Source organism: Lemur catta, chromosome X (genome assembly GCF_020740605.2).
Source record: "Lemur catta isolate mLemCat1 chromosome X, mLemCat1.pri, whole genome shotgun sequence".
NCBI lineage: Eukaryota > Metazoa > Chordata > Mammalia > Primates > Lemuridae > Lemur > Lemur catta.
Window position 1 is genome coordinate 66708346 of NC_059155.1, and position 20590 is coordinate 66728935.

General features: G+C 45.0%; 1 protein-coding gene across 1 annotated transcript in view; it reads right to left on the reverse strand.

The window, feature by feature from the left end:
* Positions 1-20590, reverse strand: part of WWC3 (WWC family member 3) — a 117649-nt gene that overhangs the window by 26593 nt on the left and 70466 nt on the right. Inside the window, exons 7-10 of the mRNA XM_045538429.1 lie at positions 18152-18289; positions 14634-14707; positions 3450-3692; positions 272-361 (exon numbers count right to left, since the gene is read on the reverse strand). Of these exons, the coding sequence (XP_045394385.1) occupies positions 272-361; positions 3450-3692; positions 14634-14707; positions 18152-18289 (545 nt within the window). The remainder of the gene's footprint in view (positions 1-271; positions 362-3449; positions 3693-14633; positions 14708-18151; positions 18290-20590) is intronic.

The window sequence follows — 20590 nt, forward strand, 5'->3', positions numbered from 1 at the left end:
CGAAGCTATCAATTAGATTATGCAATCCTTGCATAAATCTGACTTCACACTGGTTACTTATCCCGAAGCCAAAGTGGGTGCTCCTCACGTTCCCCGAGTCTCACATCAGCATCTTAAAAATCTGTGTACACTTTTCCATTCTGCGTTTACCACCACTTGAGCTTCCACATTCCAGGAGGAGAAAATCCAAGCCAGAAAGAACTCTGCCATTCATGCACGTGGCACTGCAACACGATAATTAAGTACAGTTTTCTCTTTTAAAAGAACCCACCTTTTTAACTGGGACTGGAGATAGGATGTTAAGCGGGTGGCCTCTTCTAGCTGCATAAGCAGACAATTTCTTTTTTCCTGAAGTAGAATCCTGTAGGAAAGAAAACAGCCAATTAGTGGATTTGAAAGATAGGGAGTACATTTTCATAACAAGACATTCAACTATAAATTCCCCACAACTGATTTAGGTTGGCATGACTGTCAATTCTAAAAGCACCTCGGTCCTACGTCCCAAGATAACAAACTGTGTCCTATTTGAAAAATACACCCCGGGCACCCTGAGCAGTGCCTGCCACACTGTGGAAGCTCGATCCACCGGCGCACCGGGCAGTGGGCGGGTGGGTGAACCATGGCAGACAGATGGACAGGTGGACGGGTGCGTGGATGGGTAGGAGGCTGGGTGGCGTGGAAGAACAGATGACTAGCCTAGAAGACGGGTTCAAATGCAGAGCACGTAGGAATTCCTTGGAACAAACCAGATTCCCTCATCCTAGGGCCCCTTCTAGGCAAAGATAAATGGAATTCTAAAATCTATAGAATTAAAATATTAGAAGCAAATAAAATAGCAATTGTGGCTGTCTCTAGGTCATGGGGTTGGAAATAATTTTTTTCCTCCCTTCTACTTTTTCTTTCTTTCTTTCTTTTCTTTTTTTTTTTTTTTTTTTTTTTGAGACAGAGTCTCACTTTGTTGCCCAGGCTAGAGTGAGTGCCGTGGCATCAGCCTAGCTCACAGCAACCTCAAACTCCTGGGCTCAAGTGATCCTCCTGCCTCAGCCTCCCGAGTAGCTGGGACTCCAGGTATGCGCCACCATGCCCGGCTAATTTTTTTGTATGTATTTTAGTTGTTTGGCTAATTTCTTTCTATTTTTAGTAGAGATGGAGTCTCGCTCTTGCTCAGGCTGGTCTCGAACTCCTGAGCTCAAACAATCCGCCCGCCTCGGCCTCCCAGAGTGCTAGGATTACAGGCGTGAGCCACTGTGCCCAGCCCTATGGTTGGATATTAAAACCACAAGGATGTATGGTAACATCCTTTAAGGCCTTTGGTTTTCTTTGATGTCATTCTACATTCGGTCCCTTCCTGCCCGGCTCACACTGGATCTCCTTCTAATGCCCCCAGCCTGTGCCAGAGGAAGCCTCCTACCATGTGGTCCCATGCTTCCAATCTTCAAGCACACCTCAGATGAAGGGAGGTGACATGGAGAAATGGACCCTGCATCCACCTGGCCCAGGAAGTCAAGAGCTGCAGGAGCCCCACCTCCTTGCAATGCAGTGGAGGTCACAGAGACGCTCACAGGAGCAGGTGTTATACTCGGCATGAAAGTGCTTAGCATATGTGTATGCTCCTCCTTGGCCAAGGTCATTTAGTGGCAGATTCAGGAAACACACCTGGGTCAATTTGGTCCAGTTGAGGGCTGAGTGCCAGGACTTAGCACCTGGGCTGGTCCCATAAGAGACCCCATCTGGGTCATAGCTGATCCAGCTTTGTTGTCCCAGCCCTTGAACGCAGATATCAGGGTAACCCTGGCTCTGTGGAGTCTGCGGATTTGTCCCCTGGGATCACAGTACTCAAGCATGTTGGGCAGCCACAGTCACAGAGCGTGGGTATGGGGTCCTGAGGAGCAGGTGGCATTTGTTGGATGAAATCCACCCCCTTAACTGAGAACCAACAGAACTCCCAGGCCCTCCTATGCAGAACATACACAAGAGAACATCAAGGGCAAAACAGAAGGTAATGTTTAACTAAAAAAAATACAAATGCACAAGAGCACAGAAGAAAACTTTAATTGTATAATCCCTTTCCAGACTCAGAATCAACTTTTAGTTCAGAGGACAGGGCATGCCGTCATCTCAGGCAAAATCAAATTCACTCCTCTCTGAACACCATGGCATCCTCCCACCAAGGCTGCTGAGAGCCCTTCATGCCAAGCCATACTCGTCTACCATAAAGATGACCAATGAAGCCAGGTGCAGTGGCTCACTCCTGTTAATCCTAGCACTCTGGGAGGGCGAGGCAGGAGGACGGCTTAAGGCTAAGAGTTCAAGACCAGCCTGAGCAAGAGTAAGACCCCATCTCAAAAAAAATATTAATAGAAAAATTTGCCAGCCATGATGGCACGTGCTTCTACTCCCAGCTACTTGGGAGGCTGAGGCAGGAGGATCGCTTGAGCCCAGGAGTTTGAGGTTGCTGTGAGTGAGCTATGATGACACTATGCATACTCTAGCCTGGGTGACACAGTGAGACCCTGTCTCAAAAAAACACCCCAAAACAAAGACAACCAATGAATATCCAAGCATAAAGAATGCCCAACAGATACAGAGAACAGTCATAAGATGTGACGAAATACTAGTTCTAGGAATAGATGACATCATTCAGGTGTCCCTTACACTGTATGTAGAGAATGCTCACCCACAGCCAGCTTAGGATCAGGTTAACACACTGAGCTTGAGGGAGCCAGTGCACTAACACATGGGGGTCTCCCAAGCCTGGCAGCTATCCACAGATAACCTTCCATCAGCTGTTAAGTGTGGACAGCAGATCCAGCCTTTGATACAATCTGGATCACGCTCGGCAAATGGAAACGAGAAGACATGGCTGAACGACTCAGTGCTGAAGAATACAAAAGACACCAGGCTGGCATCGAATGCCCTGAGCAGTGAAAGAGCCTCAAGACCAAGGAAAAAGACCCACACCTGGCTGCAGACTTCCTGCTGCAGAGGAAAGAGCAGGCTTTCCTGACTAGCAATCAAAGTCGGAGATGAAAGCAGTAGGTAGGCATCCCCAGCGCTGCCATGGCAGCAACAGGGACTTGTCCCCCAGGCAGCAGAGCCCCAGTTGCAGAGCTGCAGCGCCGCCTGCCTCCCCACCTTCTGCGGGCAGGCCCAGCCTGCTCAGGGCAAAACACCCAATACCTGCACTGCCAAGGGTGGGCCGCAGGCCGGGGTCACCGGTCTTCCCTGCTCCTTCCTCCTTTTCCATCACCTCTCACTTCGGAGCAGTCACCAGGAGCCTCGCCCGGGGAGCAGCTGGCCCCCGGGGGTGGGTATGTGGGGGGCAGTGCTCCAGCCTCCCACCCAGCCTCTACTTGGCAAGGGGCTGCCCCGGGCAGTGGCTGCGCTGGGTAATAATCTAGACCCTCCGCAGGCCCCACTTGGCCCATCCGGCGAGCCAGCCCACCCACCTCTCGGTGGCGCCCTGCGCGGAGGTGGCCCGCGCCCGCTGCAGCTCCTCCTCCAGCCGCCTGCGCTCCTGCTCCAGCCGCGCCACGTCCTCCGCCGGCCGCCGCTGCTGGACGATGAGCTGCAGCTCCTGCAGCAGGGCCTCCTTCTCCTTGATGAGCTGCAGCCGGTCCCGGTCGGCCTCGGCCATGCCGGGCCAGGACTCGTTTTCGAGCTGGGCCAGCTGCTGCTGGATGTTCGAAACTCTGCAGGAGACAGAGAGACAGGAAAATCAACGGACTGAAAAAGCCGTCCTCACACGCTCTCCGCACCGCCACTCTGATTCTGTAAACTCACTCTGCTGAATAGTGAAGTGGCTGCACCAAGTGAACCTTAAACTTAAAAGGATTTGGGGATGATGATGGGTCATAAAAGTGGTACATGAGTCCTTTGCGAACCTCCCTCAGCCTGAGATTCAAGGTGATGATAACCACATCACGCCTGTTTCAAAGAACTGACAAAAAGCCTAGCGGCCCTCAGCGCACCCATGCCCTGTGCTGCTCAGTCCTGGTTTCCCACCACACTGTCCCGGAGCAGGAGGAGCCGGCTCTTTCCCCCACCCAGCCCACTCCCATCCGTGCTAAACACTGTGCCCGGCCCTCAGAGATTCTGTCGGCTTTCTGCCTCCTGAGCTGTGCCTAACCGCTGACAGCAGCCTTGAGAAAATAGCAAGAGACAAACACATCCAGCAACTGGGCTTCTGAAGGGAAAGCCTCCGAAACCCAATGCTCCATGGCTCCTTCCTGCACCAGAGACCCTGGCCCGTGCATCAATGCAGGATGCCCTGCAGAGAGCGGGCACTCAACAAAAGCTGAGTGACTGAACAGTGACTCCTGTGAACATATGAGGATGAGAGGCAGCCCCCTGAGCGTGGATGTTGGTGTTAGATATCCCAGGCGGATGCAAACCAGTCAACCTCACCAAATGTATCAGCACAACAATCCTCAAGGTGGAAAAACAGAGACTCTTGTCAGTTTCCACACCCCAAAATTTCCCTGTGCTTGCCTGGCAAACAGACTGCTCACTTTTTGTGTCCTGAAGTGTTGCTGAATGCAGATTAAGTGAAACAGATGTGGCTTATATTTTTAAAGTGTCCTTTAAAAATAGGAGTAGAATGTTTTTAGCCCTGTACGTAGGTTAAAGATGCGGGATATCTGTTTCCAGGCAGAAACTAGGAATGCCAGACTTGACCTGAACCCAACAATGTGTAGGACACACTTTGGAACACAGGCCCAAAAACAAAATCCAAAGACTTGTCTGAGATCACAGAGAGCTGTGAGAACAGGGAAGCATCAGGCACACATATCCCTGTAGCCCCTAAGGGAGCAGTCCTCAGTGGGGTCCCCAGACCAGCAGTCTCAGTAAACCCTGGGAGCTTGTTACAAATGCAAGTCTCAGGTCCCACCCTAGACCTGCTGAATCCAACACTCTGAGGGTAGGGTCCAGCAATCTGGGTTGTGACAAGCCCTCCAGGTGCTAGGTGCTTCCGATGCTGGCTCATACTGGACACCCACTGCGCTCAGACAAAGCTGCCTGGCCTGGTGGTTGCTAACTGGCCTCAGAGTTCTTAAGGGTTTGCACTGGGCACCAATATGATGCTCTTCACTACAACAGGCATGGCAGCTGCAGGGCCAGAGTGCTCCTGAGACTCCCTCTCCTGTTCCCAAGTGCATGGCACTAATGAAGGCTGGCTTCCTGCCTGCCGGCTCCTCAGAATCCTTCTCAACATGCTCCACGTGGATACCCCCAGTTGACTACCGCTGGCACACGTTAAAACCCGATGCCCAGCCCTGCACCAAGTCAGGTGGTTCCACCTGAACTAGACATGAGCACAGGGATTTATCAGCCTGGCTGGAAGACTGGGCACAACTCCTTCTCCAGGTTATCGAATCAATCTGAAAACCCAGAGTAATGAAAAGAAAAGGGTATATAAGTTATAGTTTAAATGTATGCATTTTACTCAAGTCCCATTCTCCAAGAACATAAAGAAACTAGTTGAATGTCAGTAGCCTTATTAGACAAGTTCTTTTCTAACTTAAAACTAATTTCCGGGAAATGTGTTGGAAAGCGGTGCCAAACCATGTCACTGAAAAAACTAATGACACAGGCAGCTGAACAGGGTTAGGAATCCAACTGGGCTTAGGCGTCCACCTATGTCTAATTAGTGTAATTAAAATTTATGGCAGTCATATAACTGAAGCCCAAGGAAAATATACTCCAAGCAGACCCATAAATAAGTTAGTGCCAAATCAGATATTATACCCAGTGAAATTTCTGGAACATTTTACTGTAGACCAAGACAAGTTAAAAGTGAAGAATGACTATAAAAGACTTGGAGAACAATCAGCAAATCTTCTGTGTCTGCATACTTTTTTAAATTTCAATTTATCTGATCCAAAGGAAAGTCGATCTGACCCTAGCTAAAGTTAGCCAGATCATTTTGTACTTATACTAATTATTATACTTTTAATACAAACAGACATATTTTTAAAAGCACTCCTTTTGAGTTTTCTGAGGTTTAAATGTGAGGAGAACAAGATTCCATTTGAGTCTGCCAGCTCTAGGTTAGCTGCTAGTCTACGATGATTTGAGTTGCTGAGGGCGGCAGAAGATCCAATTCCAGATAATCACAACCTTTCCAGGAAAATCTCAAGTAATATGCACTATCAGAAAGAAAGAATGAGGGAAAAAAATGAATTATAGGAGGGAAAGGCACAGGGCAAGTTTCAGAAGGCCTGCCCACTGCGGGCATAAATAAACGGAACAGCAGCCAAAATTAAACCATGTACTGTAACTTTCCATGGCTGGCAGGAAAACTACACAAGGACATATGGCAAGGGACAACCTCTCCAGCAGAAGCAAAATCTGGATGAGGCTGACTTCTTGCAACCCATCTGGAAATGTTGTTTGAGCTGTGCTGAACTAGACAAACATTTCTGTGCTTAAGAATCATGCTTTTTTAATAAAATTTCACAACAATGCAAACGATTGCATGTTCATTTTAGAGCTATATGTGAACCTAGAAGATTACTGGCATATACTGCAAAGTGTCTCCACACTCTGGATATAGACATTTGGGGCTTGACTCAGCTAGGTTGAGAGAGGCACATCTGTCTGTCTGTACTGGAAGCCAAAAGCACTGGAAGGATTCCTTCAACAATGGATTGCTCCTACATCCCCATGGGATAGACAAGGCTTTAAAACACTATGCCATGTCTACCGTGCTGTGAGCCGGAAACAAGCCATCTGCAGGGAGTATCTTTAGAATGTTAGGTTTACTTGAAGAAACAGACTTCCTGCCTGAGGCTAAATACAGATGTACTGAGCTTCAATGCACCTTCTTCTATATCCCTGCCAAGCAGCTGATCTGCTGGTTGGAACCCCGCTCCTGTGAGTGCCATCATTCCAATTCTGGGTTTTAAAGGAAAAACAATTTCCAGAAAAGCTTTTCTTTGAAGTATCATTTCAGTGAAATTAAGTACATGGAAGCAAAGCAAGGTCATGATTACAATTTGCAAAGAAAAAAAAAAATTCCCAAGGTTATTTATAAAGAGAATTGAGAGCAACTTAAAATCAGAGGTGTTTTTTTTTTTCCTTCTACAAGTCAGCTATAGTCTTTAGTGATTCTTGTTTCTGATAGGTAATACATTTTAGGCCTATACATAATCTCTCACAAATGGCTTTTAAAGCTTTAAAATATATGTCCCTGTGCCCTGATAGTGAAGAAATGAAAGCAAATGCTCAATCAAGCATGCAGGTTTCATATTTATTATGTGATTTCCAAATTCTAGTCCCTGAGCAGGTCTAATGTAGATAGATGTAAAATAGGAATCATTTTTCCCTTGTAATTTTTGCCCAAACACCTTTTCTGTTACAATGCAGGCACCATTAAACCATAAATGGAAACCTGCATTTATGCTGCAGAAACTACTCAGGTCCTCACAACCACATGGAAATTTTAAATATGATTTGCATTTTTTCTAGGAAAAATATGCATTCAATAATAATTTCTGAGCCATAACAAGAATAAGCTCCAATTATTTGAATTTATACAAAATCTGTACTCTGCTGTATGTAATTTCTCATGTTCCTAAAATCCTGCTACTTTCTGGACGAGCAAACAGAACTGCAAGCAACCCACAGTCCCACCTGATGGTGACGAGTTGGAACACATCCCAATGCCATATTCCAGGACATGGTGCCAGCTTAGAGCCTGGTGCCTTCAGATTTCAATTACAGCTACAAGTTTGATACTTCTTACATTTTCTCTTAGCTTTCTTTTCATAAATATCCATTTAAATAAAAAGCACCCTACTTCACCACAATGAAATATATCAATGTAGCAAAACTGCACTTGTACCTAATAAATATATACAAATAAAAATAAATAAATAAAAATGGCAGCTGAGATCTAAGTCAGATGGACAATGGAATCATTTTAGCTGATTAAACATTGATAAACCAGCATCCACTCAACTCTTTATTTAGGAAATTTAAGTCTGACTCTAGACTACATGGTGTAAGAAGGCTCTACTAATACACCAATATCCTACCACATCCTCAGCTTCCCTGCCCTAACATCTTCTCCCCTTGGAATGTACAGATCTTCAGAGAGCAACTTCTTTGTTGTGGGGGTGTGGTTGTTTGTTTTTGAGATGGGGATTCGCTATGTTACCCAGGCTGGTCTCAAACTCCTGGGATCTCCTGCCTCAGCCTCTCGAGTAGCTGGGACTATAGGTATGTGCCACAGCACCTGGCTAGAAGGCAACTTCTTTAAATAAAAAGCAGAAAGTCCACAGGCTTCCTCATCTGGACCCAAATGGGGAAGATGAACTTACAATGGCAAAGATGCTTTTCCTTGTTCCTCATTGCTGTGCCTCACCCCCCAAAACCCAGATCCAAGGTCACTGGAGAAATGGAGGTAAAATCCATGTGACTGATCAAATTCAACTGCCATCATAACACTACACCGATTCCTGACAACTGATGAACAGCAGGACTGATCCTGGCAACAAAAACCAAGATGCAGAGAAACTGGATGGACCGAATGTTTTGTTCCTATCTAGACTGAGTGTTTCTATGGTAACAGCTACAGTTTGTGCACAGTTCTGGAACAAGTGCTCTTGGGTTAAAAATAAGGAGCCATCTGCGTCATTGAGATTGCTTCAAAAAGGCTTGCTCTTTCAACTTCACTTTAAGAAATTCTAAAATTTTTAAACAAGTAATGTGAAAATATTCCTATCATAAGGTCCACCTTGGGAATCTGAAGAGATGCTCCTGAAGGGAAAGGCAGAAGCAGCCCCTTTTGGTACATTTCATGTGACCCAGAATTGAAAACACAAAACCAGCCACCATGATAGTGGTAGTTCGGTCAGAGAGTTCTCTAGAAATCACACCACCACTTGGAATTATGAGTTCTACATCCATAAACTTCCTTTAAATCTGAATGCATATGAAATCCCTCATTGTCCAGAACTCTGTATTTTGATAATTTCCCGCATCTTAAAAGCAATCTCAAATATAGATCTACAAGGAAAGACTTCTCCAAAATGCATAAAGGCATAGACTTCTCCACCATGTAGAAGTGGCAAAGCACAGCATGTTATGCAGAGGACAGGCAAGATGATTCACTTTATGTGTCAACTTGCCTGAGCTAAAGGATACCCAGGATAGCTGGTAAAACATGATTTCTAGCTGTGTCTGTGAGGGTGTTTCTGGAAGAGCTTAGCATTTGAATCAGTAGACTGAGTAAAGAAGATATGCCCTCCCCAGCGGGGGTGGGCACCATCCAATCCATTGAGGGGCTTCACAGAACAAAAAGGTGGAGAAAGGGTAAATTCTCTTTCTGTTCTTAAGCTGGGACATCCACCTTCTCCTGCCTTCAGACTTTGGAGCTCCTGGTTCTCAGGCCTTCGGACTCCAGGACTTGCACCAGCACCACCCACCCCCAGGTTCTCAGGCCTTCCGACTTGGACTAAATTACACCACCAGCTTTCCTGGGTCTCTAGCTCATAGATGGTGGGACTTCCAGGCCTCCATAATCACATGAGCCAATTCCTATAATAAACCAATCTCTCTCCCTTCCTTCCCAGCCCCTCCCCGCATTCCTACTGGTTGTGTCTCTGGAGAACCCTGAATAATACAGTAAGGAAGCTAGACTTTGCAGGGTGAAATGATTTCAGATATGAGAGCCGGGAGGCTGACATCCAAGAGTGAGGAGGCAGTGAGGAGGTCTTTTCGTTAAAGACCAAACACTGAATTGTGGCGCTAAAATAATAGAAGTCCACCTGGGCAAAAGAAAAGGACACATTATGTCCTTAGCCTTGGAGTGAAAGAGCAGGGAAAGACACATTATTCTTTGTTAATGCTGCTACAGAAAGCAATGCATTCTTTTTCATGCTTTGTGGGGTGGACGGGGTACATGATGCTTTCCTATACGTGGGACACTGCTTCTCCAGTGATGCTCACGGGGGTATCAGGGACCAGAGTTCCAGCCTGATCAAGGGGGCCGAGTGAAGACTCCACGGACAGGACCTCAAAGCCGTCATGATCTGGCTGTGGTGCTCGTCACACAGGTCCTAGAATGTTAATGTCTGTTCTAGATTTAGTTCTTGCTGGAGAACTGCTTGCTGCTCTCTTCCCAAGCCTATGTTGTTCTAATTGTGTGCCTCATTCAGAGGCAACCCAACAAAACACTCAGAAAAAAGCAATTGTAATAAAATCCCTGATCTGATGCTGGGTGAGACACAATGACATTAACCCTCCCTAACTTTCAACCTGTCTACAGGGATGGGACAAAGATGGGGGTGGGAAGGTAAGGTTGCCCTGATGGTGCTGGGGACCGTATGACCCACAGTTGAGTAGTTACAAGTCAGGCCCTGCTCTGCCTTACTGGTCAAGCCTTCACTCTAAGAACCAACTTGGAATGACTGGAGGCAGAATATAATTATTCCAAGGGGACTGGAGACATGCACTGCCCCCACATCAGGGGACCAGAACCCAGAGGAGGCTTCAATCAATGACTTAGTGAACTGTGATCACCACTAAGGACTCCACTGATAAGAGCACTTCAGGGTGTTTTGAGCAGCTTTAAGTCCACTAAAAGCACCAAATTCACTGTCAAAATCAAGCTCTACCTTCTAAATGACCCCTAATCCTAGCGTGAACCTCAGAAACTCTCTGTGGGGCCATTCCTCTTTAATCCCAGGCAGAGCACCATCTCTGTCACACTTCCCACAGGCCAGTATAATTTAAGAAAGGGGGTGCAGCAGGGACTAATTTAGGACTGCCAATTTTTTATTTTGCCAAGTAAAGACTTTGACAAAACCCAACTCACATCAACGACCATCATTTCATAAGAGAAAGATGTTTTAACAGAAAAAATACATCAGAGTTCTTTAAATGGATAAAAGCAAGTCAGCGTTATGCAAATCTGCCACACTGTCCCCTTCCAAGTGCTCCGTGGACCTGGGACGTCTCGGGCTGGTGCTCGGGAAGCACAGGCCTGCCTGGTGTCTGGCTGAGCTTCTCCAGCTGTTCTCCTGTTCCTTTGCAGCTCCTCTCCTCTGCTGCCAGGCCCTTGGAGATAAGTGTTTCCTAAGGTTTGCTTCCTCTTCTTTTTGTCCTCCCACCCCAGCCATCCTTTCTTGGACTTCTTACTGCACCCCTCTGGCCAGTCTCATCCGCACTAGGCCTTTTCTTGGCCTTTCTCATGGCTCAGTCCTGGAGTCCCTTCATTTCTCCGTGCATTCTCTCTCCCAGGGTGAGCTCAGCCATTAAGTGATGTCATTTATGTGCTGAAGATTCCTATATTGGTACCTCCAATTGCCCTCCTGGACGTACCATCATTTGAATGGCTCCCACTTAACATTCCCAACTCAAAAGACCTAGTGTGCCCGGCAATTCCAACTCCTTTCCAAGGCACTCATGGCCCTCATAATGTGTCCTGCCTCCCTGCTCGTGGCAGCCTCCATTCCACCCCCTGGCTTGCCTGTGTTCTGCAATTCCGGGCCAGTCCAACTGCTGCGGACTGACGACCCACCCCCACCAGACCCAACTTCCCTCTTACTTGAGAAAGTCCTTCCCCAGTGGATGGGCAGCTGGAATCCCAGCACTCCTTCGGGCCCCAGCTCCAATGCCATTTTCTCTAACCCCCAAGAAGAGAATTTATTACAGAGAGTTCAAAGACCACTAGCCTTTTGGAATATCCATGAAGGCCCAGAAAGAATGAGCCACTCCAAGGCTTATACCCGCATGGGGGTCCTGGGGATGGGAGCCAGGAGCAGAGCCGGGAGCCTGGAGTTGACCCAGGCCCTGGGATGCCTCTGATTCACCCACTCCCGGGGGCAAAGGCTAAAGAGCAAATGTGACCAAATGGGACTCTCACTTATTCATTCAATAAATGTTCACTGACTATGTAGCTACTGGGATTATAGCAATGACTTATAATCCCTGCAGTCGTGGGGTTTATTTACATTTTCACAGGGAAAGACAGACAGTAAGAAAGCAAATACCAGCTAGGTAGTAACATTTGCTTGACCAATCAGGGTATCACGGTGACGGGGTGAGGACAGGGTGGTATGGTTTTATTCAGGATGATCAAGGAAATCTCTCTAACAAGGTGATCAAAAGGAGAGCAGAGGCCACGTGACAATCTGGGGAAAAGCACTCCATTCCACACAGAGGAGGCAGTTTGGCCAAGGGCACTGCATGGCTTTGCTCTTGGTGCTGCCAACAAACTACCACAAACTCAATGGCTGAAAGCAACACCCAGTATCCTCTTACATTTCTGGAGGTCAGAAGTCAACAACGGGCCTGAAGGACTGCTTCCTTCTGGAGACTCCAGGAGAGAATCTGTTTCTTTGCCTCTCCCAGCTCCCAGGGGCTGCCCCCTGCTTCCGTCCTCATATGTCTATCTCTCTCTGCTGCTGGCCCTCCTGCCTCTCTCCTATAAGGACCCTTGTGATGATACTGGGCCCGCCTGGGTCATTCAGGATCCTCTCCCCATCTCTGGATCCTTAACACCATCCCATCTGCAAAGTTCCCTCTGCCATGGGAGGCAACACTTTCACAGGTTCAGGAGATCACGACGTGGACACCTTTGAGGGGCCATTATCCTGCTGACTGCAGGCACTGAGTCAGGCATTTGCCTGGCAGGTCTGAGGCCCAGCGGGGTGCAGTGGAGCCGGCTGGTGGAGGCACACTCAGTATATCTGAGAAACACCAAGGAGGCCAAAGTGGCTGGAACAGATGAGCAAGGAGGACTCAGTGGAGCGAGCTGACCCCTGTGAGTTAGCAGGCAACCTGCTCACGTAGGCCCCTGTTGTTCATGCACAGTGAGGATTCAGGAGTAAGACGGGAAGAAGCCCCAGAGGAAGGTTTCTCAACCTCGGCTCTAGTGACATGCTGTGGGGCCGTCCTGTGCACCAAGGATGTCTAGCGGCCCCCCTGGCCTCTGCCCGCTAGATGCCAGGAGCACCTGCCTCAGAGCTGTGATAACTAAACATGTCTCCAGACACTGTCAGAAGTCTCCTGGGGGTAAAGTCCCTGCTCCCCGTGTTGAGAACCACCGTGATAATGGGAAAAGAACAGGCAGTGCCTGTCCGAGCCCACCCAGGTCAACTTCAAAACTCATCTCTGATTTTTAAATGTTCCAATGCAGCCCAAAAGGTGGTTTTCTGAAAAGCCCCTACTGTCCCACAAAGGTTGAAACGCTGGGGACAGGACCCTCCTTGGTAGCTGCAGTGCATTTCCTAACAAGGTTCTGGCAATCTTCAAATAATACAGTACTTTTATTCAAAAGTATTGATGAAGTGCAGTGCCCACTCCCCAAATAATTTTCTTAAATACTCGACTTTTTCCTCTAAACATCTTATCGCAACATTTAAAAGGTTACTCACTTCATACGGACACCATCTCTAGAGAACAAAGAAATTACTTGCTATGTTTGATAAATGTCACAGCCAAACAAATAACAATTATGCTCCTAAAGTGTAGAAATGATCTATTTGCTACTTTTAATACAGCACAGCAAATTCTAGCACCCACACTTTGCAGCTCCACTAGAAACATGCAAGAATGAGCAGAGGAATATTCAGCAGAGACAATCGCCCTTCACAAAACTCCAGCAAGCTAAAGAGAAGGAATGCATGATAAATGAAGAATGTGACCACAGAGACAACCAGTTTTGATACATGAACTTGAAAACATTCCATGGGGAAATTTAAAGCCCACCACGAGGCCATCCTAAAAAGCCAGGAGGAACTGAGTGTAAAACTTCCTAGCAAACAGAAGGCCTATGTCTGTTTAAGTTGGCCTTGTAGCAGGGAGTCATATGATTTGCTTTTGTTGCTATTTTTACATTTTCTAAAAAACCAACAAAGTAGATTTCCAGACATCCATGAATGGTACAGTGTACTAAGTAGGCCCAACTGTTTAGCTTCCAGAAAGGACCCCTTCACCCCACCAGCATTCTGTTCCTTCCCCACGAGATAATATTTCATTTTCGACTAAAGAAACTTTTTTTTAAAAAAAAGATATGCTTCACACTTTTATGAAGCACATATTTTGAAATAATTTGGTTTTAAGACTCTTTCCAGAAGGCACAAAAAAGAGTCTCTAATTTACAACATAGGTCAACATAAACCACTTTGTATCAATTCTCTCCGACAAAACGAAATCAATTAGTTCCTGCTCACCTGTTGACCTAATACTTATTAAATGTCTTTTAACCAAGACATGTGGCTTTGCCTATTAACCTATGGAGTTAGAAGCCACATATGTAAAAGATAAAATGGTTTCCTTTATGCTGGTCTAAGGGACTGACGCTCAGTCTATTGGAAGGAGGGAATGGGAAGAGGGATACGAGTTCTGAACTACGTGGTATGCTACAGAAAGCCAAGAAAGTCTCTATTCTTACTGAATCACATTTTTACAACTGTTTGCAATATTGAGAATTTCACATTTTAAATGCACTTGGAATTTTTCATATGTATTAAGAAGCTACATATAAAACCTTCACTTTGTATTCTATCACACATGGCTTTCCAATAAAATGTGGACAATCACACATTGGAAGTCTGCCAAACTTCTTTCCATGGGAGAAAGTAAGTAAGCAAAAGGCAAGATTGGAAAAATGCACTTCTTACCTCTTTCTGGCTTCCTCATACTGCCAATTAAGTCTGACTCGGTCTACGAGCCTTGTTTTATCATCGAAGACAAACTTTCCGGAACAGAAGAGAAAAAAAGAAAGGAAACACGTATTAAAAACATATTTTTCAAAATAGAAAATTCATTTACACTTTCAGCAACAATGAAAAATACTCTTTTAATTTGTCTTTCACTTTCAATTTTTCAAAGGTCTGGAAGAAAACACACCAAATAATACTCTGCTGCCACCTCTGGCCAGTGGGGGTTGGGAGTGGGCTAGGAAGACATTTGCTTTCCTAAAAACAGGTGGGTTTTTTTTCTTTTTTAAAGTGGCAGTATATCCATCTATTATGTAATTCCAAACAATAACAACAAACCAAGTGTTAAAAGAAATAGGGAATTAATAAAAGTTGATACAAAGGCAAAAAATAAAAGTCATCTCATTTTCTGCAATACATTCTCTAATTCCTCAATAATAAATATCAAAGGTCTGAAGTCTCAAGGTCTGAATAAGTTGGACTAGCTGTGTGAGGTACGGGCTAGCACATGCCACGAGGCACATTACAGAACCAAGGGCAGGAGGACAGGAAGCAAGGTCTCCAAAAGCCTGGGATTGGAGACTTTCAGTGTGGTGCTCTGAATGCGATCAGTGGTTGTACTTCAGTATTTTCATACCAATTACATTGAAGGCAACAAAATCCTACACAAAACAAAACAAAAAAGACATATACAGAAAGCAATTATAGCACACGTTGGTTAATTCTTCATTCGTGGAAACATCATACAACTCTAGTTTCAATAAATGGGCTCCATCTGTAGATCTGACCTTACTAGACCATATATTATGACCACCAAGTCTTTATGTTTTTGAAATAATCTCATGTCAACAAATATTTGAAAATATTTGGCTTGAATGATTAGTAATAAATTTGTTAATATGAGTTTTGATCTATGTTGATGGGGAATTTCTTTCTTTACAACTGTATTGCCTTGAATGGCAAGATAAAGAGGTGCCTTTATGATGGACTGAGTATTCTCCAATGAGACGTGTCACAATTTGACATTTAAATGGCCTTGTCCAATGACCCATCCACAGTTTCCTCAATATGAATACACTCAGGCTGTAGCACGCCAGCCCCCAAAACTGTTTCCAGTGGAGGTGAGCTACTTGCCACCTCATCCCCTCTTCATTAGCAACCCTGCAGCCAACCATTCATCAAGACCAATAAACGTCATCTCTCTAACCTCTTCTCAAAGCTATTTATGGACCTCTAAGCTTTGTTTGTGTATTCTTCTTTGAGAACCAAATGGATGTGTTAGTCAAAAGAAAAGACAGCCAATCAGATCCAAAAGTTTACCGTTTCACAGTTCCTGTACAGCCTTACAGCATGTACAAACCTGTAGCTGCAAATCCCTGGTCTTGAAAAGCATGTCTGATATAATCGACACCTATCCCACAAAATTGACTCAAAGCAAGAACTAAGTGAGGTAGGCAGACTTCTAAGATGGCTCCCAATGAATGGTCTCTACGTCCTGGGATTCACCCCATGTGAAATACCCTCCCCTTGAGAGTGGGCTGGGTCTATGACTTGAATCTAATTGACAGAAAATAGCAAAGGGGGATGGGAAGTCATTTCTGTGAATAGGTTTTTACAAAAGATTGTGACTTCAATCTTGCTAGCAGAGTCTCATGGTTGGCATACTTTGATTAAGTAAGCTGCCCTGCTAGAGAGGCTCACATGCCAAGGAACTGAAGCCCTCAGTCCAATGACCTGCGATTGCCAACAATCACGTGAGCTTGGGAGTGGATCCTTCCCCAGGTGAGCCTTCAGATAAGACTGCAGCCCTGGCTGACACCTCAATGGCAAGTTCCTGAGACCCTGGAGAAAAAGACCCAGCCCAGACTCCTGACCCACACATAGTGTGAGATAATAAAGGAGCGCTGTTTTAAAATGCTAGGTTTGGGGGTCATTTGTTATGTAGTAATGGCTAAACTAATATAGTTATAGCCTTTTGATATATTTTTCTATAATAATGTAATGTAGTAGAAAGTATAAGGGTTTAGGGATCAGAGATGTTCACTCAAACCCAGACCTTCCTCTCCTCAGCTATATGACCTTAGGTAACCTGGCACCTCAGTCTTCTGCAAGTCAGAGAGGATGGGAACAACTACTTAAACTGAGCCAACAGCTGTAAAACTGCCAACCCAGGGCCAGCCCCAATAAAAACTGCAGGGGCTCATAAACAATGACAAGTCACTGCTAGAGTAGCATAACCAGCCACCAATCTCCACCTGACATTTTAGAATGGTTTACCTACATCACTAGAGAACCTTCGATCTTACCCGGTTCTCTCAAACTAGTTAAGAGTCTCTAAATTCTAATTCTAACCTTATAATAAGCAGCAAGCAGCAATGAATTATTCAAGGAAATCAATGAGTCTTGTACTCCTTTCCTTCCCTCTCCAAAATCTTTAGGCAAAAATGCCAAAGACATAGAGTCATTATTTACTACATTACATTCTCCTCAAAGAGGCATTTTTGCCAAAATTTCAAAATGTTAGCTAATAATTTAAAATCCAGAGTTTTCCGCCAATTGTTTTTCCCCTTTTTCCTTTCTTTTCATTTATTTAATTTTGGAGGGTGGCATTGTGCATTCCTTTGATACCTCACCTTTACTTAATAAGCCTAAAGAGGAAGAAGCCCTCTAAACTGCTTTTCCATTTGGTAACAAATTAATCTCAAACTTCACTCAATGCATTACAATAGTAGTGTCTTTGAATATCCAGCACCCTGCTTCAAATGGTGACTTTCCCAACTTTGTTTATGTGGCTAACTCAAGGCTTCACTAATTATCAAAAGGAGTATTATGAAATTCCTCCAAGTCTCAAACAAGATTACTTTTAATTCAATTCAATTTCCTGACATTCTTTTAGAAGAATATGAAATAGCAACAAAGTATAACCCAAGGTGGCACAGCTACAAAGCCTTTTGGAAATCACTGGTCTAAGGCAGAGATCAGTAAACACTACAGCCCGCAGGCCAAACCCAGCCCACCGCCTGTTTTTGTAAGTGAAGTTTTACTGGAGCACAGCCACGCCCACCCCTCATCCATCATCCCTGTAATGGCTGCGTTTCTACGACAGGGATAGAGTTGAATAGTTTTGCATGGCCTGAGAAGCCTAAAATATCTAATATCTAATATATTTACTATCTGGCCCTTTACCAAAAAAGTTTGCTGATCCATGCTCTAAAAAGTCATATGTCTGTCAACAAAACATTTAAACTCAACTCTCACGAGGAGCCTGGAGTTTTTAAGAATCCAAATCACAAGGACAGAGGTAATAAGCAATTCAATTGCATCACACGGCTGGATGTGAGAGATGGTATTTTCTTCTTCAAACTTAGTGGCACAAAAGTGAAAACATTTCTGAAGTGAAAATGAAAAATTAAAGCAAATGATTGATGGCAACACAAAAGCAGCCCTCATCTCTCTCTGCTTCTCCCCGGGCAGCATACCTCGGTCTGAGAGCCAGCATCGCAGAACTGCGGAGGGAAACCAGAATGGCCCAGCGCACCTGGATCGTGTGGGAAATCTTGTAGCGAGTCGGTGATGGAGCAGCTGTTCTTGAAGCCATCGGTCAGCTTGACCAGGCTCTGGAATGGAAGGAGACACGCTCTTTGAACAGAGATGGCAATGTTTCCCTTCCCTTTAGAAGTGGGTCTTTCATTCCGGTTCTAGATCTGCAACTTCATTTATTACTGGAGAGTCGTCCCACCCCTAGCTCCCGTGCTCATTAGCTTTTTGCCCATACACCTTTAATAACATTCTTAGTCATTTAAATCAGATAGCAACTGAGTCCTCCTGGCAGCACGTGAATAAAATAGAGAACAATTACAGTACCAGTTTTTACTGGTTTTTAAACCTTTGTGTTTCCTAAAGAAAAAAATAAGCATTGCTGTGCAAAATGTTCAATCAGTAAATGTGTCTGACAGAGATGAATGCCATTGAGACTGTTATAGATAAACCACAGAGAAGGTGAAAATAGCTCCCAGACAATGCTTATGTATTTTTTTTTTTTTTTGAGACAGAGTCTCGCTTTGTTGCCCAGGCTAGAGTGAGTGCCGTGGCATCAGCCTAGCTCACAGCAACCTCAAGCTCCTGGGCTTAAGCGATCCTACTGCCTCAGCCTCCCAGGTAGCTGGGACTACAGGCATGCGCCACCGTGCCCGGGTAATTTTTTCTATATATATTTTAGTTGGCCAGATAATTTTCTTTCTATTTTTAGTAGAGACGGGGTCTCGCTCTTGCTAGGCTGGTCTCAAACTCCTGAGCTCAAACGATCCACCCGCCTCGGCCTCCCAGAGTGCTAGGATTACAGATGTATTTTTATAACCTGATTTTTCAGTCATAATTCTACATGGTCAAAAGTAATCTCACAGCAATGTTAGTTTGCCAAAAATTAGAGGAAGTATATATTCTGGCATATGGAACCCTTTTGTGTGAAAAGTTAAAGAGAAATCAAACTGTTGACCATTTCTTTTAGACTTCTGAATATGTCCACCTTCGCCAGATATTACTGCAGACACCAGCACCAGAACACCCAAGTGCAGAACTCATGTAACTGGCTCAAGATTGAGACAAAGGCTTGGAAGAGGTCAATGTTAAGTTTATTTAAGAAAGACAAAACAATTCAATTTTGATGGAAGAGGACTTTGCCTGTGCCTCTTCCTAGAGTTTCTCATAGTTTGAGAGGTTGTGGAGACCTCAAAGAAGGTGCTGGGGCCTGAAGCTTCTTCCAGAAATTCTATCTCCTGCCTCCATGGGGAGGAACTCAAGCAAGGCAACTGGGTGGCTGGCTCTAGCGCTGCACACTGTGGCCTCAGAGAGGCCAAGGCAGGGATCCCTGCTTAATGGCCACTGTGAAATTACCACCTGGGTCACCCTGGGGGGTTGGCTAGTATGATATGGGTAATGAACATAGGGCACCTTGTCCAATGCCACATACAAAGAAATCTCAGTAAATGGTAGCTATTCTCAGAGCTACCAGTATGCCCCCCAAAACCTAACAATTGACCATTTACCTAGCATAACCTGGAGAGGTCATCTGAAAATACAGATTACTGGGCCTCACCTTCAGAGATTCTAATTTGGTAAATCTGGAGTGGGGCCCAATAATCTGCATTTGCATGAGCACCATGAGACAGTCACTCACGGCCTTGACCTTAGGAAGCAGTGAGGCAGGGTAGTTTTTTGCGCATCTGCCTCATTTTGGAGGAGCCTGGGCTTTGCTTTACATGTCCTCTGTGTTGTACATTCTTTAGAATCTAAAAAAATGCCTACTAGGTGTAGGTGTTCACTTAGGGTGTTGAGTGAAAAATAAAAGCTGTAACAGAAAGCACTGAATGCGTTCCACCACCACGTGAAAAGACCAGTGTGTGTCCATTTGCAAAAGTTCAACTTTTTCTAAAAATAATGGAAACTACAAGATTCAAGGGGCAAAAAACACAAAGCAATATAAAGCTGCAATGATCCCAGCTATATAATTCATAGTAAAATACTATGCAACTATATAAAGGAGTGAAGAAGCTCTTTGTGTGCAGATATGGGAAAAGGCACAGGATATTATCTTCCATGAGGAAGCCAATGCAGAACAGTAGTATAGTTCTGGCTTTGTGTGAGGGCAGTTGGACATGTATTCATATTTTTGTGTGTCTGTATAAACACTGGAAGAGTATACAAGAAGCTAATAACAGTAGTTATGGAAGGTAAGAGGATGGAGTGATAGCAAGGCTTCTTATCACAGACCCTAGGACTTATTCTGATTATTAAACAATATGAATGTATCACCAATTGCTGTGGTTTGAATTGTGTCCCCCAAAAAATCTGTTGAAGTCCTAACCCCAGGAATCTGTGAATATGCCCTTATTTGGAAATAGGATCTTTATAGATGTAAT